This window comes from Motacilla alba, chromosome 29, assembly GCF_015832195.1.
Source record: "Motacilla alba alba isolate MOTALB_02 chromosome 29, Motacilla_alba_V1.0_pri, whole genome shotgun sequence".
Classification (NCBI taxonomy): Eukaryota; Metazoa; Chordata; class Aves; order Passeriformes; family Motacillidae; genus Motacilla; species Motacilla alba.
Window position 1 is genome coordinate 344,769 of NC_052044.1, and position 26,433 is coordinate 371,201.

Below are 26,433 nucleotides of genomic sequence, written 5' to 3' on the forward strand. Positions count from 1 at the left end.
CAGCCATGGCACAACGACCACAGAATCGTGGAAAGGCTTGGGTTGGAAAAGCCCTCTGAGATTATGGAGTCCAACCACGCCCCAGCACAGCCAAGGCCACCCCTGGCCATGTCCCCGAGTGCCACATCCATACAGCTGTGAAATCCCTCCAGGGGTGGGGACTCCCTCTCCAGCTGCGTCAGGAAGTTCTGGATGTGGAGGGGAGCAGCCCCAGGACATTTGGTGCTCTCAGGTTGTTTCTTCTGGCCACTCCCCAGTTCCTGCCTGGGCCCAGGGTTCCACACTCCATTTTTCCCTGGGAACGTGTCCTTTGTGCTCACTCAGCACGGGAATCTGGGAGACAGCAACGTGTCCCTTAGAGGAAGCAACGCTGAGTGTCACAGGAGTGACAGTAAAGAGAAATCCAAAACAAAAATAAAAAAAGGATCTCATCAACTCCAACCCAATTCTGCTTCCTCCAAGGCCTGGAATCACCTGCAGAACCACCTGGAAAGTGGAAGCTGAATTTTGGAACATCTGAATTTTGATGCTTCAGCTCCCCTGCCTCGGTTCTTCCATGCAAGGAAGGGGACAGTGACCTCCCCACAGCAGGGGGAAGCCTTGATGGGTCCCAGTGCTCGGCAGGGGACTAATTAATCCCTGCAGGGATTATTGGGAACAGGGCACAGCTCTGAGCCCAGGCTCCAGCTCAGCTCCTCAGGTTCTTCATCCCAAAAGCACGGTGCAATCACACAGCCAAGATTCCCCGTCAGGGAATCAAACCCATTCTGGGGATGGAAAAATGGAGGCAAAGCGGGCTGGAGGCCAGGAACAATCCCAAAGCTCAGAGCTCAGGAAAAATCCCAAAGCTCAGGAACAATCCCAAAGCTCAGAGCTCAGGAACAATCCCAAAGCTCGGGAACAATCCCAAAGCTCAGAGCTCGGGAACAATCCCAAAGCTCGAGAACAATCCCAAAGCTCAGAGCTCGGGAACAATCCCAAAGCTCAGAGCTCAGGAACAATCCCAAAGCTCAGGAACAATCCCAAAGCTCGGGAACAATCCCAAGCTCGGAGCTCGGGAGCTTCCCGAGGCACAGCCAGATGCTCCAGGGGAGCTCTGCACTCCCAGGGAAGCTCCTGCTCCCTCAGCAGCAGCAGCCACCACTGGCAGGCCCATCCTGGGATCAGGGACATCCCTCTCCTGCCCTGCTCCAGCTATCCTGAATCCTACCAGGGTGACCAAGCCCAGGGGTCCCTCAAGGAAACTGAGTCAGGTTGTCCAGAGCAGCTGGGGCTGCCCCTGGGTCCCTGGAAGTGTCCAGGGCCAGGCTGGACGGGGCTTGGAGCAGCCTGGGACAGTGGGAGGTGTCCCTGCCATGGCAGGGGTGGGATGGGAATATTAGAGTCTCTTCCCAGGCAAACCCTTCCCTGAGTCCAGGACCTCCCTCTCCCCATGACCATTCGTCCTCCACGAGGAACCACCAGAGAGCTCTGCTGCTGCCCAAGGAGCAGATGTGTGTCTAACCCCCAGCTGGAATTTCCCTCTGCCCCACCCTCAGGAAAACTGGGAACACCTTTTAGAGATATGGGAAACGCAGAGTGTTAAAAACAGAATTCTCCAGATCCTTACTGCAGCTGGGATCCACGGGATCTCCTCCAGGCTCTGCCATCGCTGTATCCCAGAGCTGTTCCCACCTCTCCAGTCCCAACACCTTCCTGGGCAGCAGGAGCACGGAGCTGAAAGGAAAATGGAAGTGATCTTTCCTCCTCTTTGCTGAAGGACTGACTGACTCCATGCCGAGCTCTGCAGGATCCCGGGATCACAGAACCATGGAATTGTTCAGGTTGGAAAAGCCCTCAGAGATGATTGAGTCCAACCATCAACACAGCACCGCCTTGGTCATCCCTGACCATGTCCCCAGGTGCCACAGCCACTTTTCTTGGACATTCCCAGGGATGGGAACTTCCCACTGCCCTGGGCAGCCCCTTCCAGTGCTTTACAACCCTTTCCAGGAAGGAATTTTCTCAATATCCAACCCAAACTTCCCCTGGTACAACTTGAGGCCGTTTTCCCCTTGCCCCCCGGTAGCAGATCCCAAATCCCCCCCGGCTCCACCAGGGCTCTGTCAGGGAATTCAGGAGAGGGAGAGGGTCCCCCCTAAGCCTCCTTTTCTCCAGGCTGAGCACGGGGACTTGTTCTGACCACTCCGAGCTGCATTTGTGGCAGAACCCAAAGGATTTGGCTGTGCCAAAGCCAAGCAGAGGGAATTCTGGAGCTGGGCCACTCCTGAACCTTATCAGCAATTCCAAAGTCCAGGAATGAGAGATAAGGAACCACTGTGCAGTTACAGACACAGCGGGCATGGACAGCACGGAAAAGCTGGAAAAATAGGAATTATCGACTCCATAAAAATAAAATAGGAACTATCAACTCCAACCCACACTCCTCCCTCAAAGAGCAGCCCAGGAGGATTCTCCTGGTGGGATTCCCAGTAAATAAGGAACATGAACCAGGGTCTCTCTGAAGGAAAAGATCCTTCCAGCCAGGTGCAGGAACAACAATTTGGGAGGCACCTTCCTAGCAACTCTTCCGAGAATTTTTCACTGGGAAGCATGAAAATCCCCAAAGGAAAAAGAAAGGCAGAAATTCTTTCCCCCTTTAACCGGGAGCAGGGACGGGGCTGGGCTTAGTTCAGAAACGTTTCAAAGGTGAAAGAAAACAGCACCAAATATTGACACAAGGGAAGCGAAACATTCCAGGGGGGAAGGGCGTGGGATGCATGATCCTCCAGTGCCCCCAGCAGCACGGCTGGGAAAGAGCAGCTGAGCAGGAGCAAAGGGAGCAAAGCACGCTGAGAGACAGCCCTGAGCTTCCCCAGAGCTCCTGCAATGTCACCGAGCTGCTCCGTTCCCAAAGGGATTCGTGTGCTGGAGGAGCTGCAGGATCCCTGGGGAAGTTGCATTTATGGGAAGGGCCTCAAAGTTTTCCTGCAACCCTGCTCAGCATCCTGAAACACCCGGGGTCATGGAAGGGTTTGGGTGGGAAGACCTGAAAATCCATTCCATCCCCAGGGACACCTTCCACTGTCCCAGGCTGCTCAAAGCCCCATCCAGCCTGGGCCTGGGCACTGCCAGGGATCCAGGAGCAGCCCCAGCTGCTCTGGGAAATCAATTCCAGCCCCTCCCCACCCTCCCAGGGAGGAATTCCTTCCCCCTATCCCATCTATCCCTGTCCTCTGGCAGTGGGAAGCCATTCCCCGTCTCCTGTCCCTCCATCTCTTGTCCCCAGTCCCTTTCCAGCTCCCCTGGAGCCCCTTGAGGCACCAGAAGGGGCTCCAAGGCTTCCCTTCCCTTCCCCTGACAGATCCACACATTTGCTTTCCCCCTACACTCTCCCTGCAGGAGGAAACAAGGAATTCCCAGTAAGGACAAATTCATCCAGGTGTTCCCCTGTCCCTGCTCAGCTGGGCAGGAGCAGCGACACACGAGCACCACCTCCTGGAGGTGACACCTCCTTCCCTCTGGAATGGAGCTCACCTGGAGCAAGGCTCGAGACAGCCCTGGGCTTCCTTCACTCCCACTGCAGCAAGGAAAAGTGGAAGCACAACAGAATTACCAGCTCAGCTCCCCGACACCCCCCAGCTGCTGCAAGGGATGGGAAGAAAAGCAGGATTAAAAACCCCAACACAGAATTTAGGATAAAATTCAGTGGTTTTTATTCCAAGGACATCATTCCCAAAAGCACTCACCGTTAGGGATGAACCCCTGTCCTGGGAGAGCTGAGCCAGGGCTGCTGGGTCCAGGGAGGGGATGGTCCTGCAGGTGCCTCACCCCAGTCCTGGGGAGTTTTGGGTGCATTTTGGGAAAAGATTCCTCATCCAGAGGGTGTTGGGCACTGGAACAACTGTCCAGGGAATGGCGACAGCCCCAAGAAGCCAGAGCTCAGGGTGCTGGGATTTTGGGATCAGTGGGATTTTGGGGTTGTCCTGGGCCAGGAGTTGGAGTTGGTCCCTTCCAACTCAGGGTACTCCATGACTCTGCCATCCTTGTGGGTCCCTTTCAACTCTGATTCTTCCATAATTCTGGAGGTCAGGGAGTGCTTGGACAACACTCTCAGGCACTGGGTGGGATTTTGGGATGTCCTGTGTGGGGCCAGGAGTTGGAGTTGATGATTCAGGCGGGTCCCTTCCAGCTCTGGATCTTCCATGACTCCAAGATCCTCACAGGTCCCTTCCAGCTCTGGATATTCCACGATTCTGGAGGTCTGGCAATGTCCGGACAACTTGGGCATCAGGATTTTGGGATTAGTGGGATTTTTTTGGGATGTCGTGTGCTGGGCCAGGAGCTGGACTCAAGGATCCTTGTGAGGCCATTCCAGTCAGGACATTCTACATTCCCTAGGACATGTTCCCTGGTATTCAGGAACGGCAGCACTGTCCCGGCAGGGTGGGATTCAGGTGGGATCAATAATTCACCTTTGCTGGGCCAGGTGAGGCCACACCTGGATCCAGGGCAGGCCTCTGAGGGACTGGTATTCCAGGGAATATTCTTGACACACACGGAAAGCACACGTAGGAGCCTGGATTCCAGGAGCACCTGCTTGAACAACCTCCCACCCCACAAAACTGGTTGAAAAAATCAGTCACAGACATTCCTTGTCCTGGATTCTCACGGGAAGCCAGGGCCTGGTCCCAACGGGGATTTAGGAACTCCCAGCTCTGCCTCCTTGCCCGTGAACCCGCGGCTGTGCGAGGCCGCCGCTCAGCCGGAGCCCTCAGGCCGGGCAGCAGTGGATTTGAAGAGCAGCAGGCTCCTGTCCCAGGAGGTGCTCCCGAAGGAGCAGACGAGCTCCATGGCACACTGCTGGGTCAGGATGCGCGTGACGCTCTCGGCCATGTCCCCGTTGATCCGCAGCGAGCGGAAGTGCTCGAAGTCGCCGCGGCCCAGCCTGCGGAGCCGGCGCGCGGCCGCCCGGTAGCACCTCCAGGGCTGGGGCTCCACCAGCAGGAAGGTGCACAGCGAGGCCAGCAGGGCCAGGAACTCCAGCAGGCCCCCGTCGCCGTGGTTCAGGTGGATCCACATGGTCACGGACATGCAGAAGCCGATGTCGAAGGAGGAGCGGCCGAAGCGCTCCAGGTAGGAGCTCAGGAAGGGCTCCCTGGCCCCCGAGTCCATGATGTCCAGGCTGGCGAAGGAGATGGAAGCAGGGAAGGGGCTGCTCTGCTGGGCCCTCCGGATCAGCTCGGGATCGATGTCGCAGCACAGCAGCTTCAGCTCCTTCCCGGCCCCCGGCGGCTCCGGGCTGGAACTGCTGTCCTGGAGCCCCAGCAGGTGCTGGTACAGAGCCACGCTGAGCTCCTGCAGGAGGAAAACAGGAATTCAGGGAGACCTCCCCACAGCTTCCTCTCGTGGGTGCCCAGAGGAAAACCTGACCAAGACGTGTCCTGGGAGCCCTGAGCACGTGGAGTGGATCCCCCACGTGGCAGCAGCTCTCTGGCCACAGAGAGAGGCACAGCTTTCCCAGGCGTGGTTCTGGGAAAGCCTGGGAGAAGCTCAGAGGGAAGAACGAGAAACCATTCCCATCTTCACTTGCTGCACCTGGTGCTGCGAACGTGTGGAATGCTGGGGAGATCTGTTTATCAAAGAGTGGTTTCTTCATTAACCAGTGCTGATGGTGTTTTAATTAGAGGGCCAATTAGGTCCACCCGTAGCAAACCAGGGAATAAAAAAGCAATGGGTTTCTTAATAAAGGAATGGCTCAACCTTCTGCGAATGCATGGGGTCTGTGTAACTGTCCTAGGGTGACGTTATGATGCTTGTATCCCCATTTGTGTGTTCTGTTTGTGCTGGATATTCTGTTCTGTGCCTTCAAGACTGGCTCTGAAGAGTGAATGTTTTGTTTTGGGTTTTGTTATCTGCCCGCTCCCCCACGGCTGGCGGGACACAGAGACAGGGAGTACATAGTGCGGCTTTTGCTTTTTGCTGGGCTTTTTGCTTTGCTCTTGCTCTGGCTTCTGCTTGCTCCTGCTTCGCTCTTGCTTTTGCTTTTGCTTCTGCTCATTAGCTAGTTTAGCTAAGCAGTCCAATTTTTTTCCCCTGGACTGTTTTTTTTCCTTTTTCCTTTTTTTTCCTTTTTCCTTTTTTTTTCTTTTTCCCTTTTTTTTTTCCTTTCCCTTTTTGGAACTACTCGAACCTGCTCTGGACTGGGACCTGGAAACACCGAGAGCTTGCACCTCGTGGCTTGCAGCAGCCATCCCCAGCGCCGGAGGGACTGACAACAGAGCAACCACCCCCCAAGAGAGACTTTCTGAACTTGTCATCCTTTTCAGAGTGGTGAAGGAATGTTATCATCTGGTATTGTTCATTCTGTGTGCTGGGGGGTGCTGTGCCTGTTAAATAAACAGGTTCTTTCCACTTCTCTCCGAGGAATCCTTCCCGAACCAGTTGGAGGGAGGGGCTGTGTGGGTTTGCTTTCTGGAGGGGCCTCCTTTTGCAGGTTTTCTCCCAAATTTGCCCTAAACTAGGACAGTAACTTATCACAGTTATTATTACAGGGACCCCCCTGCGCTGACACCCCCACAGCGAGGGCCGGCCCCAAAAACCAGGGAATCACGGAATGCTCCGGGCTGGAGGAACCCAGCTCGTCCCCCTCCACCCCTGCCAAGGGACACCTTCCACAAGAGCAGGTGGCTCCAAGCCCCTGGAATGTCCAGGTCCCCAGCCTGGAATCTCCTTCCACAGCGCACACTGGTGGGAAGTGAATTAATCCTCAATTAAAGGAGATCCCATGGAGCTCCTGGAGCCACGGGCACAGCACAGGCTGGGAATGTCCTCTGGTGGTGACAGGTGCCTCTCACTGACCTGCTCCACTAGTTCACCTGGAATGGCATCTGGAATTGTCCCTTTGGTAGCGCCTCAGGGGAATTCCAAACCCCAGCAACAGCAGCACTGTCCCGGCAGGGTGGGATCAATAATTCCCCTTTGCTGGGCCAGGTGAGGCCACACCTGGATCCAGGGCAGGCTGGAATGTGTGTGGAGCTGGGAATGGAGCTGGGAAAGGGCTGGGGCACCAGTCAGAGCTGGAAATCCCTGGGGGAGCTGGGGGTCTCACAGGGGACCTCCTCGCTCCCCAACCTGGACAGGAGGTGGAGCAGAAGGGGTCGGGATCTGCTCCCAGGAACAGACTGAGAGGAAGCAGAGCTCAGGGGAGGTTTAGGTTTGATTTTAGGGAAAATTCCTCATGGAAAGGGCTGTCCAGGGCAGGGGAGGAGTCCCCATTCCCAGAGGGAATTAACAGACTCAGGAAAATGTTTCTTCCCAGTCTGCCTCACTCCTCCCAGCATCCCACGGAGGTGACTGTCCCACTGTTCCCAGCCCTCCCTCGCACACGCTGGGCACTGCCTGCCCCGGTGCTCCCCATCTCTCCCAGCGCTCCCCAGCAGTGTCCCCCTGCCGTTCCCATCTGCCTCCCTCGGTTCCTCCATCCCCCGCAGCCCCCTGCCTTTCCCTGGCATTCCCAGTCTGTCCCACTGCCCTCCTCCCTCGCTCCCCACCAGCGTTCCCAGTCTGCAGCACCCCAGAGCAGCGCCCATCCCCAGCCTTTTCCATGGGCTGGATTGTCCCCCGGTGCCCCCCAGTGCCTCCCCAGCGTGTCCCAGTGTCCCCAGTACCAGGGCACTGCCAGTCTGCCCAGCGTCCCCAGTGTCCCCAGTACCAGGGCACTGCCAGTCTGCCCAGCGTCCCCAGTGTCCCCGCCAGTGCCTCACAGTATTCCCCAGTACCCCACACCCGTCTGTACCGGCGTCCCCCGGGACCCCACGCCAGGGCTTCCCAGTCTGCCCCAGTGCCCCCAACACCCCAAACTGGTGCCTCCCCAGCCCGCCTGCGTGCGGCCCCCTCACCCCGGAGTTGCAGCCCACATCGAGCCCGAGGAGCGGGCGGGTGGCCGCGGGGAAGAGGCTGCGCAGGAGCCCTCGGGGCAGGAGGCTGATGCGCGCCTCGGGCGGGTGGAAGCGGGAATAATTCGGGAAGTTTCCGTAGGGAGCCGCGCCGGGCTCGGCGCCGCGGCTGCCCCGGCTGATGGGCGCCGACATCTTGGAGCTGCTCCCTGCGCCGGGCGGGAACCGCAACTGGGAAGAAACGTTCCGGGGCAGAAATGAACAGCAACTGGTGAGAAACGTTCCGGGGCAGAAATCTCCGGAGCAGGGACAGGGGACAGGGGACAGCGCCGCCAGGGCTGCCACAGCCCGTTGGGGGTGAAAAGAAGAGATTTTGTGTAAAGAATCCTGTCTGGGCCTGCCAGGCAGGGACGGCGCCGACCCCCCCCGTGTGTCACCTTTGAAAGCTCCCCCCGCGTTGCCATGGCGACGCCGCGGCCCAGCGCGGCCCAGGCCTCGGCGGGGTTCGGCGATTGAATCACACGGACAAGTTCATTAAGTAATATCAAAATCTTGTTTTATCACATAAAACGTATGGATTTTGTTCAAATAAATAGCGTATAAATGCTACCTGTATCAGCGATATTGAAATAATATTTGAAAAATATTAACCGATGTTACAAAATAAATACTGTATAAATGCTATACACATCAATAACAAATAAAAGTTGTTTAAATCACAATGAAACACATGATTGCGCTGGGGGTGCCCAGGACCCCACAGGCTGCAGCTGAGAGAGGTTTTAAAGCAGAAGAAAATGAAAGTTCCCCGTTAAAGGGGGGTTTAAGAGGAGGTGAGGAGCAGGTTAAGGGCCCTGGCACAGGCTCGGGGCTGGCCCAGCAAGCTGCGTTTCATTTGCTGCTGGTTTCAAGCACAGCGTGAAGAGCAGAGGGCGCCAGGAGCTCACAAATGCAGGTGAAAGGCTCCTGCTCCCTGCATCGGCCCTTCTGTGCTTTCACGGGACCACGGAATGGTTTGGGTGGGAAGGGACCTTAAAATCCATCCCATCCCATCCCACCCCATCCCATCCCATCCCCCCCATCCCATCCCATCCCATCCCATCCCATCCCATCCCGTCCCGTCCCGTCCCGTCCCGTCCCGTCCCGTCCCATCCCATCCCATCCCATCCCATCCCATCCCATCCCATCCCATCCCATCCCATCCCATCCCATCCCATCCCATCCCATCCCATCCCATCCCATCCCCTCCATCCCATCCCTTCCCATCCCATCCCATCCCATCCCTTCCCATCCCATCCCATCCCATCCCATCCCATCCCCTCCCATCCCATCCCATCCCATCCTATCCCATCCCATCCCACCCCGTCCCATCCCATCCCATCCCCCCCATCCCCCCCATCCCATCCCGTCCCGTCCCGTCCCGTCCCGTCCTGTCCCATCCCATCCCATCCCATCCCATCCCATCCCATCCCATCCCATCCCATCCCTGCCATGGCAGGGACACCTCCCTCTGTCCCAGGTGCTCCAAGCCCTGTCCAGCCTGGCCCTGGGCACTGCCAGGGATCCAGGGGCAGCCCCAGCTGCTCTGGGAAATCCATCCCAGCCCCATCCCACCCTCCCAGCCAGGAATTCCTTCCCAATCTCCATCCCTGCCCTCTGCAGTGGGAGCCATTCCCTGTGGCCTGTCCCTCCATCCCTTGTCCCCAGCCCCTCTGCAGCTCTCCTGGAGCCCCTCCAGGCCCTGGCAGGGCTCTGAGCTCTCCCTGCAGTGAGGGGAGCACCCCCAGCTCTCCCAGCCTGGCTCCAGAGGGGCTCCAGCCCTGGAGCAGCTCCGTGCCTGCTCTGGGCTCTCTCCAGCAGCTCCTCACCCTCCCTCTGTGCGACCCCTGAGCACAAAAGAAAGGCAGAAAAAGGTGCAAAAACCAAATGCAATTTCCCCCCTTCTCCAGGCAATGGAGTTCAGGGGGTTGAAGTCTCCTCTGACTCTCTCTGGCTGGATTTAGGAACCCCAAATTCCTGTTTTCAACAGGCAGGGGAAGCAGCTCCATCCCTTCCCCTCCATCCTTCCTTTGATGGTTCCGGTCTGATTAATCAACATTTTTGCCCGAGCATCCAAAAGCCAAGTGCTGAAATTTGGTGGAACAATCAGCCTTTTCTCATGTCTGTGGTAATTTCAGGGAACGTTGATGATGCCTCATCCAACTGCTCCTGGACACCTCATTATTTGTGTGGGAGTAATCCACTTCAGTCCCTTTTTTTCTACACAAAATTCAGGGAAATCCCTCCTGGCTCTTCAGCATCACTTCCCAGGAACCATCTTTCCCACATTTTGGGTTTGACTCCTTCCCAAAAGCACAAACTGCTTTTGAGAAGGATCCAATCCCTGCTGCCTTGGGATTTCTGTCCTGGGCAATCATCCCTGCAGAGCTGAGGGAGTGAGATGGGAGTTTCCCTCTCCCACTGCAGCTTGCAGTTTACTTCTCCCAGATGGGAGTTTACCTCTCATTTTGTGCGGCGATTTGTCCCTGGTGGAATTTTTTTCCCTCCATTTACTCTTGGGAAAGCTCCAATTTTCAGCACTGCAGAAAATTCCCTTGGAGCTGGAGCCCTCCCACAGCTTTTCACTGAATTTTGAATCCTGTGCTCACGTAAAGGGAAAGGGAACAAATCCCTCATTCCAGGAGCCTTTGGCCCTCGGTTCTCAGCTATTCCTCCCCATGCCACCAGCTCCAGATCCATGTGCTTTAATTGCTCCGTGTGGGATGTTTTCCTTACTCAGAACCGGGGCAGAGGTGACTCGGGCCCCGTTAAACCTCTGGGCCATGCCAGGATCTTGTTGACTTTTGAAGGGATGAAGCAGCACCTGCACAACCAGAGCAGGAGCAGGCACAGGGACAGTTTTGCAACCATTTATTAGCAATAGTCAGAGAAGATACAAAATTCTATTTACAGTGAAATCATAGGAACAAACCTCTCCGAAGGATTGGGATTTGGAGCTGGAAGAGGACTTGGGGCGAAGCACACGGGAGGAGGGGGAGCAGCCCTCCACATCCCACCCCAAATCCTGCATTCCTCAGCCTCCTGGACAGTGCTCAGCATCCATCAGGGCTGGCTGGGGTGGGATCAGTGTGGAAAAGGGACCAGGACATGTGCAAGGGACGCGGGGGGGTAGAAGTCCCCACCAGCCAGGTGCCTGGAGCGGGGTCATGCCAGGTTTTCCAATAGGAGCAGAAAAGCTAGGCTGCAGGGGCAGAAAAGCCAGGATACATCAGCAGAAAGCCAGGATAAATCAGCAGAAAGCCAGGATACATCAGCAGAAAGCCAGGACGCAGCAGCAGCAAAGTTACTCCACACCAGAAGGAAAAAAAGAACAATTCCAGAGGGGGCTGCAGGTCCACGTGCTCCTCCCCAGTTCCCAGCAGGGCATTTCGGAGGAGTTCTGGGACTATTTCAGAGCCAGAGCTCATCATGGAGCTCCACACTCCTCCCTCCAAGCCTGGAAAGCACAAATCCCTACAGGAAATGACTGCGAGCAAGGAAAGGCTGCCCAGCCAGTCTGCTGAGGGCCGGGAAATTCCCTCTTGAAACTCTAATTCCATCCACTTTTAGGGTGCCTCCCGTGCAATTCCCAGTCCTGCCTGCTCAGCAATCCAAGGGTTTGCTTCTCCCCAGCAGGAACCAGCAGGGCATGAACTTCCTGCTGGCATCACCTCATGCTGTCCTTCATCCCAAAATAAATTTGGATTTGGTTGGGGTTTTTTTGGTCTGGTTGGGTTTTTTTTGTGTCTGACTGGGTTTTTTTTTTGGTCTGGTTGAGGTTTTTTTGATCTGGTTGAGATTTGTTGGTCTGGTTGGGGTATTTTTATGTCTGACTGGGGTCTTTTTTTTTTCTGGTCGGGTGTTTTTTTGATCTGGATAAGATTTTTTTTGCTCTGGTTGGGGATTTTTTGGTCCGGTCAGAGATTTTTTGGTCTGGTTGTGGGGTTTTTTGTCTGACTGGGGTTTTTTGTCTGACTGGGGTTTTTTTGATCTGGTTGAGATTTTTTTGATCTGGTTGGGGTTTTTTGTGTCTGACTGGGTTTTTTTTGATCTGGTTGAGATTTTTTGGTCTGGTTGAGATTTTTTGGTCTGGTTGTGGGGTTTTTTTGTGTCTGACTGGGTTTTTTTTTGATCTGGATGAGAATTTTTTGGCTCTCTGGGGTTTTTTGTGTCTGACTGGGGTTTTTCTGGTCTGGCTGGGGGTTTTTTTGATCTGGTTGAGACTTTTTGATCTGGTTGTGGGGTTTTTTTGTGCCTGACTGGGGGTAATTTTTTTTATCTGGTTGAGATTTTTTGGTCTGGTTGAGATTTTTTGGTCTGGTTATGGGTTTTTTGTGTCTGACTGGGGTTTTTCTGGTCTGGCTGGGGGTTTTTTGATCTGGATGAGAATTTTTTGGCTCTGGTTGGGGTTTTTTGTGCCTGACTGGGGGTAATTTTTTTATCTGGTTGAGATTTTTTGGTCTGGTTGAGATTTTTTGGTCTGGTTGTGGGTTTTTTTTGTGTCTGACTGGGTTTTTTTTTTGATCTGGATGAGAATTTTTTGGCTCTCGTTGGGGTTTTTTGTGCCTGACTGGGGGTAATTTTTTTATCTGGTTGAGATTTTTTGGTCTGGTTGAGATTTTTTGGTCTGGTTGTGGGTTTTTTTTGTGTCTGACTGGGTTTTTTTTTTGATCTGGATGAGAATTTTTTGGCTCTGGTTGGGGTTTTTTGTGTCTGACTGGGGTTTTTTGGTCTGGTTGTGGGTTTTTTGTGTCTGACTGGGGTTTTTTTGATCTGGTTGAGATTTTTTGGCTCTGATTGGCGTTTTTTGTGCCTGACTGGGGGTAATTTTTTTATCTGGTTGAGATTTTTTGGTCTGATTGAGATTTTTTGGTCTGGTTGTGGGTTTTTTTTTGTGTCTGACTGGGTTTTTTTTTGGTCTGGCTGGGGTTTTTTTTGATCTGGATGAGAATTTTTTGGCTCTCGTTGGGGTTTTTTGTGTCTGACTGGGTTTTTTTTGATCTGGTTGAGATTTTTTGGTCTGGTTGAGATTTTTTGGTCTGGTTATGGGTTTTTTGTGTCTGACTGGGGTTTTTCTGGTCTGGCTGGGGGTTTTTTGATCTGGATGAGAATTTTTTGGCTCTGGTTGGGGTTTTTTGTGCCTGATGGGGGTAATTTTTTATCTGGTTGAGATTTTTTGGTCTGGTTGTGGGTTTTTTTGTGCCTGACTGGGGTTTTTTGATCTGGTTGAGATTTTTTGGTCTGGTTGAGATTTTTTGGCTCTGGTTGTGGGTTTTTTTGTGTCTGACTGGGGTTTTTTTGTGTCTGACTGGGGTTTTTTTGATCTGGTTGAGATTTTTTTGGTCTGGTTATGGGTTTTTTTGTGCCTGACTGGGGTTTTTTGATCTGGTTGAGATTTTTTGATCTGGTTGAGATTTTTTGGCTCTGGTTGTGGGTTTTTTTGTGTCTGACTGGGGTTTTTTTGTGTCTGACTGGGGTTTTTTTGATCTGGATGAGAATTTTTTGTCTCTGGTTGGGGTTTTTTGTGCCTGACTGGGGGTTTTTGATCTGGTTGAGACTTTTTGATCTGGTTGTGGGGTTTTTTTTGTGTCTGACTGGGGTTTTTTTGATCTGGTTGAGATTTTTTTGGCTCTGGTTGGGGTTTTTTGTGCCTGACTGGGGGTAATTTTTTTATCTGGTTGAGATTTTTTGGTCTGGTTGAGATTTTTTGGTCTGGTTGTGGGTTTTTTTGTGTCTGACTGGGGTTTTTTTGGTCTGGTTGAGATTTTTTGGTCTGGTTATGGGGTTTTTTTGTGTCTGACTGGGTTTTTTTTGATCTGGTTGAGATTTTTTGGTCTGGTTATGGGTTTTTTGTGTCTGACTGGGGTTTTTCTGGTCTGGCTGGGGGTTTTTTTGATCTGGATGAGAATTTTTTGTCTCTGGTTGGGGTTTTTTGTGCCTGACTGGGGTTTTTTGGTCTGGTTGAGATTTTTTGGTCTGGTTGGGGTTTTTTGTGCCTGACTGGGGGTAATTTTTTTATCTGGTTGAGATTTTTTGGTCTGGTTGAGATTTTTTGGTCTGGTTGTGGGGTTTTTTTGTGTCTGACTGGGGTTTTTTTGGTCTGGTTGAGATTTTTTGGCTCTGATTGGCGTTTTTTGTGCCTGACTGGGGGTAATTTTTTTATCTGGTTGAGATTTTTTGGTCTGATTGAGATTTTTTGGTCTGGTTGTGGGTTTTTTTGTGTCTGACTGGGGTTTTTTTTGATCTGGATGAGAATTTTTTGGCTCTCTGGGGTTTTTTGTGTCTGACTGGGGTTTTTCTGGTCTGGCTGGGGGTTTTTTTGATCTGGATGAGAATTTTTTGTCTCTGGTTGGGGTTTTTTGTGCCTGACTGGGGTTTTTTGATTAGGTTGAGATTTTTTGGTCTGGTTATGGGGGTTTTTTTGTGTCTGACTGGTTTTTTTTTTAAATCTGGATGAGAATTCTTTGGCTCTGGTTGGGGTTTTTTGTGTCTGACTGGGGTTTTTTTTGATCTGGTTGAAATTTTTGGTCTAGTTGTGGGTTTTTTGTGTCTGACTGGGTTTTTTTGGTCTGGCTGGGGGTTTTTGATCTGGATGAGATTTTTTTGTGTCTGACTGGGGTTTTTTGGTCTGGCTGAGGGTTATTGATCTGGATGAGATTTTGATGGGGTTTTTTTTGTGTCTGACTGGGGTTTTTTGATCTGGCTGAGGGTTTTTTGGTCTGGTTGGGGTTTTTTTGATCTGGCTGAGATTTTTTGGTCTGGTTGGGGTTTTTTTGGGGGTGTTTTAGAAGGAAGGAAGATAAGAGGAAAGCATCATTTCCACTCATCGCTGCAGCCACGGAGGGGCCGGAGCCTTTCCATTCCCTGCACAGTAACTTTCCCTGGACACGTGTGGCAGGAGGACAGGACATGTGCAGGGTAAAACCCAGGGCAGAAGGAGCAGGAACGTTCCAGCGTTCTGGCAGAGCCTCTCTGCAGCAGGAATTGCTGCAGGCAGCTCCCTGACGCACTTGCCGGCATTCCCAGCGAGATGGGAGATACCAGGTCCTATCTGCAGGAGGGATCACTCTTGGAATGAGAGCAAAAGGCTCCTTATCTCCCTGGGGAGCTTTACGGCCCCAGATCAGCCAGCTGAGCCCCAAACAGGGAATGTGAGCGGGGCCTCGGTGGAAAGTTACCTGAGCACATCCAGAGCCCGCGCCGCCGTTCCCGTTCGGGAGAGGAGAAATGGAAAACAGCCAGGGAGAGGGAACATTGCTGCTCCAATGGCCTCAGTCCCTGGAAATAACCCCTTAGGAACGCTAACTTGGAGCAACCAAGACAGTTCTGTGAGGGTGTCAGAGCCTCGGGGTGGGTTACAGGATCCCAGCCTATTTCCCACATGCAATGGCATTTCCCAGCATGGAAACTCAGCCTCCTCCATCTCTTCTCTGCCATTTCCTGGCAATGTTCCTTCCCTGGGATCCCAACCCCTCCATGAGGAGCCACGCTCCAAAGAGAACCAGCACACTCCCCTGGGTGGGACCCATGGATCTGGGAAGGGAAGGGAAGGGAAGGGAAGGGAAGGGAAGGGAAGGGAAGGGAAGGGAAGGGAAGGGAAGGGAAGGGAAGGGAAGGGAAGGGAAGGGAAGGGACACTCAGCCGGATGCAAGGTATCCAGGGGAATTTTTCCTGCAGCGGCACCAGGGATGACCTCAGAGAGCTGCACGTCCTGAACAAACAGGTTCCCTGTGCCTGGAGCACTGAAATCCAGCTACGTGATCCCACACTCCACGTTTCCAACAGCAGGAGTCACCAGGAATAGCGCAGAGGCCACCGAGCTCCTATGGATTGTGGGAAACAGGGCGATGCAAGGATTCCCCAAGGCTTTTCCCTCCGCTCAGCTGCTTTTCCTGCCAGGATCTAACCAAACTCCCTGCTCTGCTGCCCTCGCTGGTGTTTTGTCACAGCACTTTTGCCCTGTGATGGGCAGGACTCCGAGGGCACCTCCAGCAGCCCCTGGGGCCAGGAAGGTCCCATCTCCTGCCCCAGCCTCTGGACTGGTTTGGGCTGGGCGGGAGCGGGGGGAGCAGAAGGGACACGACACTGAAGCCCTGCTTTGCTCTCTGGGTCACAAAGGCCTGGCAGCAAATGTACAAAGCTGCAGGAGGGGCCTGGGGCTCCTCGGTGCATTGGATGGACCAGGAAGGGAGGGACTGGGTCAGGCGGGCGGGTTTGAACCCTTTCACCTCTGCTTTTCAATTTAACCCCTCACATTTGCCAGCACAGGGAGCATCCTGCCCCGCTGCCCTCACTCCTGGCTGGAGCCAAAGAACTGCAGGAAGAAGGAGAAGATGTAGATGATGTCCAGGTAGATGTTGAGGGCTCCAAAGATGTATTCCTCGGGGCTCAGTGAGTACCGGCGGTTCCCCATCAGCATCTGCGTGTCCAGGGCCAGGAACTGGAAGGGAAGGGAGGAAACCCCGGGACAGTGACAGGGAGGTTTGGCCCAGGGAGGCAAGAAGGGCTCTAATGACAGGAGAAGTCCCCACTGCCTCCCTGGACCCGGGTGCAGCCCCTTTTCATGCGCCGTAGCCACAATTTAAAAGCTCAGAACAAGGCACTGAACGAGCCGCAACTTTCCCCTTCCCTTATTTCCCTCCTGACAATCAAACCCCAAGTGCAGCTCCCACTCCAGGCCCTCTTCCCTCAGGTTTCCTCCATCCCAAGGCCAGCTCTGGAGCCGCCCTCCCTCCTCATCCCAGAGCGCACAACTTGTTATTCCCACATTTCCCTCGGGTGGGAAACACCTGCCAGGGAACGAGGTAGTCACAGTGTGGCCTGACCCACGAGACTACGGAGCAGCACTGCCAGAAATCCCAGGTGTGACCGCAATCCACCGTTTTCTCCTCCCTCCCTTTCCTCCTCCTGCCATCCTGCTGTCCCTCATGGGTCCAGAGCTCTCCAGGGCTGCGCCATCCTCCAGAGATGCTGCTTCATCCCCCCAGAACAAATCCCAGCCGAGCTGCCCTGGCAGGGCCAGGCCGAGGCTCTGACTGATGTTTATGGGGTAATTATCAGATGTTGAAGCCTCCTTGTATTTTACAGAGGGATCCTGAGCCATGAATCAGCGCCGAGCTCCCCGCGCTCCCTCGGAGTGACTTTAATGGGTGATAAAGGCGATTGCTCAACTGCTCCGATTCCCAACATGCCCAGGGCAGCCCCGGGCTGAGCCCCGGGAGCACCGGGCAGCTCCGCAGGCAGCTGCCAGCCCAGGGCAGTCCCGAGCTGAGCCCCGGGAGCACCGGGCAGCTCCGCAGGCAGCTGCCAGCCCAGGGCAGCCCCGGGAGCACCGGGCAGCTCCGCAGGCAGCTGCCAGCCCAGGGCAGCCCCGGGAGCACCGGGCAGCTCCGCAGGCAGCTGCCAGCCCAGGGCAGCCCCGGGAGCACCGGGCAGCTCCGCAGGCAGCTGCCAGCCCAGGGCAGCCCCGGGAGCACCGGGCAGCTCCGCAGGCAGCTGCCCCGCTGGATCGCAGCGCACGGACCGGGACGCGCTCGGGAAGAGGCTCTGGGGACGGACCACCGGCAGCAAGCCAAGCCTTTCCTTGGAGGAGCTGCCCAGCTCCGGGGCTTTTCCCGCCTGTGTAAACCTTCCTAATGCCTCTTAATCCCCAATCTCAGCCTTCCCTGGTTTTCTGCACCTCTGTGAGCCAAACTCATCCCAAACCTTGGCTCGCTCTCGCCCGACCAGCCCCGACTCGACCGTGCAGCCTCATCCCTGCATCCCCTCGTTCCCGGAGCTCAGCCCTGCCTGCTCCGCTCCAGAGGCGCCTTTGGCCGGTCCCCACGATCCCTGCGGAGCAATCCAGCCAGGACTGCTCACCCCACACAGCTCGGCACTGTGCCGGCACCGGCACGACCGCGGCACCGCCCGCCGGGATCGCTGCCCCGGCTCCCCCCGAGGCTCCGGGCCCTGCCCCGGCTCCCCCCGAGCTCCGCAGCCCTGCCCCGGCTCCCCCCGAGCCCCGCAGCCCTGCCCCGGCTCCCCCCGAGGCTCCGGCTCCTTTCCCTGCTGTCTCCTTTCCCTGCTGTCTCCTTTCCCTGCCGTCTCCTTTCCCTGGTGTCTGTTTTCCCTGCAGGATTCCAGGAGCAGCCACTCACCATGGTGAAGATCCCAGCCCCGAGCAGAGCGTAGATCGCGTGGAGCCACGGGACCTGAAGGACACGGACACAGGGACAGGGACACGGGGACATGGACACAGGGACAGGGATATGGACACAGGGACACGGGGACATGGACACAGGGACAGGGACATGGACACAGGGACAGGGACACAGGGACAGGGACACGGGGACATGGACACGGACACAGGGACATGGACACAGACACAGGGACACAGGGACAGGGATACGGACAGAGGGACACGGGGACATGGACACAGGGACAGGGACACAGGGACAGGGACACGGGGACATGGACACGGACACAGGGACATGGACACAGACACAGGGACACAGGGACAGGGATACGGACAGAGGGACACGGGGACAGGGACACGGGGACAGGGATAGGGATACGGACACAGGGACACGGGGACATGGACACAGGGACATGGACACAGGGACAGGGATATGGACACAGGGACAGGGACAGGGATATAGGGACAGGGATACGGACACAGGGACAGAGACACAGGGACGCAGACACAGGTGAATACATGGACAGGGACACATGGACACAGACAGGGCCATACAGACACGGACACATGGACATGGATACAGACACATGGACACAGACACATGGACAGGGACACACGGACAGGGACACGTGGACAGGAACAGGGACACAGGGACACGGACACAGGGACAGGGACACAGGGATACGGACACAGGGACAGGGATACAGGGACACAGGGATGCAGACACAGGGATGCAGACACAGGGACAGGGACACAGGGACAGGGACACGGGGACATGGACACACGGACACAGGGACATGGGGACATGGACACAGGGACAGGGACAGGGACACAGGGACAGGGACACAGGGACATGGACACGGGGACAGGGACACGGGGACATGGACATAGGGACAGGGACAGGGGGACAGGGACACGGGGACATGGACACACGGACACAGGGACACAGGGACAGGGACACGGGGACATGGACACAGGGACAGGGACGCAGGGACAGGGACACAGGGACAGGGATACGGACACGGGGACAGGGACACGGGGACAGGGACAGGGACACAGGGACACAGGGACACAGGGACATGGACACAGGGACAGGGACAGGGATATAGGGACAGGGATACGGACACATGGACACACATGGACAGGGACACATGGACAGGGACACACGGACAGGTACACACAGACATGGACAGGGACACATGGACACGGACAGGGACATACAGACACAGACACATGGACACGGATACAGACACATGGACACAGACACATGGACAGGGACACACAGACAGGGACACACAGACATGGACAGGGACACAGGGACAAGGACACAGGAACACAGGTGAGTACATGGACAGGGACACATGGACACGGACAGGGACACACAGACAGGGACAGGGACACACAGACAGGGACACAGGGACAAGGACACAGGGACAGGTGAATACATGGACATGGACACATGGACACGGACACATGGACACAGACATACAGACATGGACACATGGACACAGATACAGACATATGGACACAGACACATGGACAGGGACACATGGATAGGGATACGGACACACAGACACAGACAGGGACACACGGACACAGCCGTCAGAGCTGCACAGAATGGGCTACGCAGAACTTCCCTCCCCAGGTACTTGGCTCCCAGGTGGAGGGGGAAAGCTGGGAGATGCCCTGGAAGCCCAGGCTGGATTTGCACCACTTCCAGCTCGTCCAGCTCCTTGGGAACGTCCCTGTGGCACAGGACAGGACACGGGGCCTCGGCTCCTCCCTCCCTGAGCCCTTTGTATCCACTTAGCTCCTGAACTTCTCCATCAGGTGTGGCCCCAGTACCCGTCCTGTGGAAATCATGGGATCCTGGAACGGTTTGGGTGGGAAGGGACCTTAAAGCCCATCCAGTCCCACCCCTGCCGTGAGCAGGGACAGCTCCCACTATCCCAGGTTGCTCCAAGCCTGGTCCAGCCTGGCCTCGGGCATTTCCAGGGGTGGGGAAGCCACTGAGAGGGCAGTCCCAGCACTCTCATGATGGCAGCACTCTGGAGCACCCCCAGGACAGATTTATTTACCCAAACACAGCTGATCCCACTGGAAGAAACACCAAATATTCCAAGAGCTGGATCCAGCTTTAATTTGCCTGAGGGAACAGCTGGACCTGTGTCAGGGGAGGTTTGGGTTGGATGTTGGGAAAAGGTTCTTCCTCCACTGGAGCAGCTCCCCAGGGCTGCCAGAGCTCCAGGAGCATTTGGACAGCGCCCAGGCACCAGGTGGGATTGTTGGGATGTCCTGGGCAGGGCCAGGAGTTGGACTGGATGAGCCTGGCGTGACCCTTCCCCCTTAGGACACTCCACGATTGTAATTAACAAGCACAATTTAAATACATTCATCCGTGGGAGTCACAGGGGGAATTTCACCGGAACTGGGAGCAAAGCTCAGCCCCTGCTGTGGCCCAGAGGAAGCAGGAGAAGGTTCTGGTTCAACCCAGGATGGGGCCAGGGCTGCCCCTGCCTCTCGGGCTCATTTATCTCGCCACGTGTCAGGTGGGGAGGACTTGTCTCTCCGGTTTCATGGCTGTGCTTTGGCACTGCCAGCTGCCCCAGCCTCACATTCCCACTGGGAAGAGGAGAGGCTCAAGCCCAGAGAGCCAAAATCCAGCCCTCTGGAATGCCCAGCACCAGCTCCAGGGCTGGCACCAGTGGGAATCTCCTGGAGGTCTCCCTTAGGGAATGACTCGGGGCAGAGGAGCTGCCTGGGATGGGGAGGGATCTGGGATCCCAGGAGCCTCTCAGGTGATTTATGGCACCTGCCTGGCCCCACCCGCCTTCCCTCATCCATGCCCACGTCCAGGGGCTGCCAGACCCTCTGGGGGTGGCACCTGCCAGGATGAGACACCTTTGGATGCAGCCCAGCCCTGCTCCAGGCTGGCTGGAAGCTGCTCTGAGATTTCCCCCGGACACAGCTGGGGCCAGGAGTGGCTGGAGAGGCCAAAGGACGTGGCTGGAGCTGTGTGAGGGGTTGGCAGGCCTGGGGACACACAGGGGTTCACCGTCCCCTTGGACGTGGCTCCTGAGGGTCACTCAGACCTCAGGGTCATTGCTGAGCAATGGAGGCCTCAAGATTTGAGCTCGGCAGGGGCTGGGTGTTAGTCCTGAGCCCAAGTCCTGCCCTGGACTTGGGACAGAGTTTAATGTGCTCATTTCCCTGGTTTTGCTGAGGGGAAACTGAGGCCTGAGCAGGGGCAGCTGTGCTCAGGCGAGATCCCATTGGCACCCAGGGGGGTCCCAGCACAGGAGAGCACGGATGTGTTGGAATGAATCCAAAGGGGGCCATGGAGCTGCTCCAAGGGCCGGAGCCAGGCTGAGAGAGCTGGGGATGCTCACCTGGAGAGGAGAAGGCTCCAGGGAGAGCTCAGAGCCCTGCCAGGGCCTGAAGGGGCTCCAGGAGAACTGGAGAGGGGCTGGGGACAAGGGATGGAGGGACAGGAGCCAGGCTCCCACTGCAGAGGGCAGGGATGGATGGGAGATTGGGGGAAGGAATTCCTGGCTGTGAGGGTGGGGAGGGGCTGGGATGGATTTCCCAGAGCAGCTGGGGCTGCCCCTGGATCCCTGGCAGTGCCCAGGCCCAGGCTGGAGCAGCCTGGGACAGTGAAAAGTGTCCCAGCCCATGGCAGGGGTGGGATTGTATGGGCTTTGAGGTCCCTCCTGACCAAAACCATTCCATGATTCCACCACCAGGAACAGCAGGAAATGTCCCCAGCCCTGGGCCAGTTCCGTCCTTGCATCCCATGGTCCATCCCAGGGAATGTCCCTGCTCTTCCATCTCTCCATGGGGGTTCCCGCCCATTTTCGGGGAGCTGGGCACCCCCCCTCCCAGCACGCCCAGTTTGGCCCAGTTTGGCCCAGTTTAGCCCAGCTGGTCACTCACGTATTGGTAGGGCAGGATGACAGCCAGGACCAGCCCCCCCAGGAACAGCACCATGAGCAGCACGAAGAGAACGCCCTGGTACGAGGTGAAGTCGAACTGCGGGCGGGAGGAGGAGTTTGTGCTCAGGGGCTGCAGCTCCCGAGTCCCCCTGGGACCCACCCCGAGCTGGTTCTGCCTCTCCATCCCAGCAGCCACCCCCCAACGCCTCCCAAATCCCCCTCAGCGCCACAGGGAAGGGCTGGGGTCCCAAATCCATCACACACATCCATCATCGCTCCTGTACCCCACAGCCCAGCCCCCTGGAACTCCCAGCTGACCACCATGCAGCCTCTTCCAGCCCCCCTGACATCCTTGACACATCCCAATCCTCCAAAAATCCCAGATTATTCCCGCACATCAGCAGCTTCCATTCCCACCTATGCCGCACCCCAATCCACAAAAAAAAAAATCTCATTTTATTCCCATAAATCACCATCTTCCAGCCCCGCTTCCATCCCAGCCACATCCCTCCCTGGCACGTGTCCTGATCCACTCCAACCTCCACATCCCTCGGGCTGGCCCTGTTTCCAGAGCCCTCCAGGCACTCCCAGCCCCCCCTGCCCTTCCCGAGGGAGGTCCCAGGGTCCCACCTTGCTCTGGAAGCTGAAGATGGTGACAGACAGACACACCAGGGCCGTGATCCCCAGGCACAGCAGCACCGACTTGGTGTTGTAGTAACTGCAAAACGACCGGGAAAACCACGATGGAATCATTCCCACGGGGACGGGAAAGGGGATTCGGACAGGCAGGAGCTGGGCGAGGAAAACATGAATCCCACAGGCACAAACAGTGCTGGAATGATCAATATTCCACACTAATGTTAGAAAAGGAAGGATAGAAAAAAGGCTGGATGGGTTTCCCTGCTGTTCTGAAGGATGCAGGGAAGGCAGGAGGGTCCATCTGGGCCTCTCAGAGCTTTGGAGCAGCTCCAAGTCCACCAATCCCACTGTCCACGGGCAGACAGGGAATGGGGAAGATCCTGACCAGGGTGACAAAAGTCACCACGGCATGAGGGGAAACCAAAGGAGCAGCCCCTGGGCTCCTGCCCAGCCGGGCTTTGGGAAAAGGGCAGGAAGGAGGGATTGCAGCAGGCACAGGGGCTGCAGTGCCAGGCTCAGCCCTTGGAAAGGCCGGTCCTGCTCTCCCTGGGGGAATTTGTGTGGAGTCACTGGAGTTTTCCCCCTGGAGCTGCTGAGGCCGCAGGTTTCTTTGTCCCAGCCCCCCACGCTGGACCATGTCCCTCTCTCCAGGCTCCCACGTGAGCTGGGAGCAGATTTCCTGGTGCAAATGAACAGGCTGGGATACAAATTCCTGAAACTGCTGGAAAAAAATTCCTTGGCTTACTGCAGCCCCACCTGCCTGGGACCTGCCCAGTGAGAAGCGTAGGATCCCTGAGTGGTCACTGCCCTGGCCTGGCCCTCCAGGGCTCTCCTGCAGGATTTGGGATGTGGGAATGCCCCAGTGCTGCCTGCCCTGGGACACGGACAGGCCTTGGAAACCCTCCTTGGAAAGTGTTTTCACAGGGAAGCTCCAGCTTTGTGCGGCTGCTGCGAGCCCCAGACAGCTCAGGGGGCCCAGGTCCCTCAGGAATAGGGAATGTTTTCGGGAGGAGGCAGGAGACAGGGCAGTGCCCAACCCACCTGGAGAGCATGGCAGTGAGATAGGCCATGGACAGCGTCTGGGGAAAAACACAGCCTGGTTAATGCCCTCGTGCCCCGGCGCAGGCACCACAGGAAACCCCTCAATCCCAGGGAAAAGGGCAGGGGAGCCTCTCAGGCTCTCGGGAGAAGGAGCTTGGGCAGCATTCGGAACCCTCCAGCGATTGATGGGCACGTGAGAGGGCAGAGGGAGAGCAAACGGCACCGGAGCAGCGCCTGCATCCCTCCCGCACAGCAGCCAGCTGCCATCCCGGCTGCCAGCCCTGCTCCCATCCCAGCTCCCATTCCACATCCCAGCTCCCATTCCACATCCCAGCTCCCATTCCACATCTCGGCTGCCGTCCCTGCTCCCATTCCATATCCCAGCTGCCATCCCACATCCCAGCTCCCATTCCACATCCCAGCTCCCATTCCTCATCCCAGCTCCCATCTCACATCCCAGCTGCCATCCCTGCTCCCATCCCAGCTGCCATCCCAGCTCCCATTCCACATCCCAGCTCCCATCCCAGCTCCCATTCCCATCCCACATCACAGCTTCCATCCCACATCCCAGCTCCCATTCCACATCCCAGCTCCCATCCCTGCTCCCATCCCAGCTCCCATTCCATATCCCAGCTGCCATCCCAGCTGCCATCCCAGCTCCCATTCCACATCCCAGCTCCCATCCCAGCTCCCATTCCCATCCCACATCCCAGCTCCCATCCCACATCACAGCTCCCATCCCACATCCCAGCTCCCATTCCACATCCCAGCTGCCATATCCCTGCTCCCATCCCACATCCCAGCTGCCATCCCAGATCCCAGCTCCCATATCCCTGCTCCCATTCCACATCCCAGCTCCCATCCCAGCTGCCATCCCTGCTCCCATCCCAGCTCCCATTCCATATCCCAGCTGCCATCCCACATCCCAGCTCTCATTCCAGCTCCTAGCTCCCATCCCTACTCCCATCCCTGCTCCCATCCCAAATCCCAGCTCCCATTCCAGCTCCCATCCCACATTCCAGCTCCCATTCCAAATCCCTGCTCCCATTCCACATCCCAGCTCCCATCCCTGCTCCCATCCCAGCTCCCATCCCACATCCCAGCTCCCATCCCAGCTCCCATCCCACATCCCAGCTCCCATTCCACATCCCTGGTCCCATCCCTGCTCCCATCCCACGTTCCAGATCCCATCCCTGCTCCCACCCCAATTCCCACCCCAGCTCCAATCCCAGTTCCCACCCCAGCTCCAATCCCAGTTCCCACCAGCCTCCACAGATTATTTTTTGCAATTTTTTAACAAAGGCTCCTTTTTTTTCCAGCTTCTCCCATCCCAGTGCAACCGCAGCTCCTCAGCCCAAGCACAGGACAGTAAGGGGACGAAATTCCCCCTTTTCCCCAGGAATGCCAGCCTTGTCCTCGGAGCCACTCTGACCCCAGGGCAGATGTTGGCCAGATGTGCTACTCACAAAGATGCTGAGCAGGATCAGATTCCATGGGAAGTATCTCCTGCAGAGGAAACAGGGGTCAGGCAGCCGGGGCTGGACCTCATTACCATGAGGTAATTAGGGACTGTGAGGGTAATTAATGGCCATTAATGATCCTGCTGTGTAATTAATGCCCTGTGCACAAGTGCTGGGGCAGTGCAGGGCACAGTCACCCTGCTGGGAGCCACGGGGCGTTGGGGGTCCTGCTGGGCCAGCAGGACAAAGACCTCCAGGATATTCCTGCTCCCCTGGGAGCTGACAGGAGCATCCTCTGGGAAGCTGAATTCCCAGAACCCAGAGCTGCGAACGGGGCAGCTCCTGCTGGGAAGTCACAGCTGCGATTGGACTCCTGAGCTGCAGCGACCCAAGGCCTGGAACAGCTGCTTCCAGCATCTGGAACAGGTTCCCCAGAGCAGCTGTGGCTGCTCCTGGATCCCTGGAAGTGTCCAGGGCCAGCTTGGATGGGACTTGGAGCACTGTGGGACAGTGGAAGTGTCCCTGCCCATGGCAGGGGTGGGACTGGATGGGCTTTAAGGTCCTTTCCAACCCAAAAAATTCCATGATCCCATAGAAACTCAGCAGCTGCAACAGGGCTGGAAACCTGAGGAAAACATTCCTGCTGCCTTCCCCAGGCTGGGCCAGCTCCCAAAGCATCTCCTCACCTGGGCCCGGAGCAGCAGGCGAGGATCAGGTAGGTGACGAAGAAAACGGCGCTGCAAGGAGAGAGGGAGAGGTCAGGGGGGAAGGCGGCCTGGGAGGGGTGCAGGGAGGAATTCCCTGGGATGGAATTGCCTGGAAAAGCAGCCTGGGAGGAATTCCCTGGGATGGAATTGCCTGGAAAAGCAGCCTGGGATGGAGGTGCAGGGAGAGATTCCCTGGGATGGAGGTGCAGGGAGGAATTCCCTGGGATGGAGTTGCCTGGAAAAGCAGCCTGGGAGGGGGGTGCAGGGAGGAATTCCCTGGGATGGAGGTGCAGGGAGGAATTCCCTGGGATGGAATTGCCTGGAAAAGCAGCCTGGGAGAGGGTGCAGGGAGGGATTCCCTGGGATGGAGGTGCAGAGAGGAATTCCCTGGGATGGAGTTGCCTGGAAAAGCAGCCTGGGAAGGGGTGCAGGGAGGAATTCCCTGGGATGGAGGTGCAGGGAGGAATTCCCTGGGATGGAATTGCCTGGAAAAGCAGCCTGGGACGGGGATGTTGGAAATGCAAACACCCAGCAAGTGTGCATCAGGGGGGTTCCCACCCC

At 56.3% G+C, this 26,433-nt stretch overlaps 3 protein-coding genes across 4 annotated transcripts in view; all 3 read right to left on the reverse strand.

The window, feature by feature from the left end:
* LOC119712684 (RNA 5'-monophosphate methyltransferase-like) overlaps window positions 1-8,091 on the reverse strand; it is a 26,082-nt gene extending 17,991 nt beyond the window's left edge. Inside the window, exons 1-3 of one of the 2 annotated variants that reach the window (XR_005259856.1) lie at window positions 7,881-8,091; window positions 3,729-5,337; window positions 1,610-1,716 (exon numbers count right to left, since the gene is read on the reverse strand). Coding sequence is in view for 1 of the 2 variants with exons in the window: in XM_038164213.1 (XP_038020141.1) it covers window positions 4,741-5,337; window positions 7,881-8,072 (789 nt within the window). In the remaining variant the exon portion in view is untranslated. Of the gene's footprint in view, window positions 1-1,609; window positions 1,717-3,671; window positions 5,338-7,880 lie in introns of those variants that run through there. The other variant, XM_038164213.1, reaches the window with a different exon arrangement.
* An 8,038-nt stretch (window positions 8,092-16,129) lies between these two features.
* On the reverse strand, window positions 16,130-23,734 carry LOC119712734 (protein lifeguard 2-like). Its single transcript, XM_038164324.1, has 5 exons — window positions 23,706-23,734; window positions 22,656-22,743; window positions 22,027-22,122; window positions 18,056-18,109; window positions 16,130-16,356 (listed from the first exon to the last, which is right to left on the reverse strand). Exons 1-5 carry the CDS (start codon window positions 23,732-23,734, stop codon window positions 16,207-16,209), a joined length of 417 nt encoding a protein of 138 aa, XP_038020252.1. The 3' UTR covers window positions 16,130-16,206.
* Window positions 23,735-25,148: 1,414 nt separating this feature from the next.
* The window catches only part of FAIM2 (Fas apoptotic inhibitory molecule 2), an 83,987-nt gene continuing 82,702 nt past the window's right edge, over window positions 25,149-26,433 (reverse strand). The window contains exons 11-12 of the mRNA XM_038164321.1: window positions 25,852-25,902; window positions 25,149-25,211 (exon numbers count right to left, since the gene is read on the reverse strand). Of these exons, the coding sequence (XP_038020249.1) occupies window positions 25,164-25,211; window positions 25,852-25,902 (99 nt within the window). The 3' untranslated portion in view covers window positions 25,149-25,163. The remainder of the gene's footprint in view (window positions 25,212-25,851; window positions 25,903-26,433) is intronic.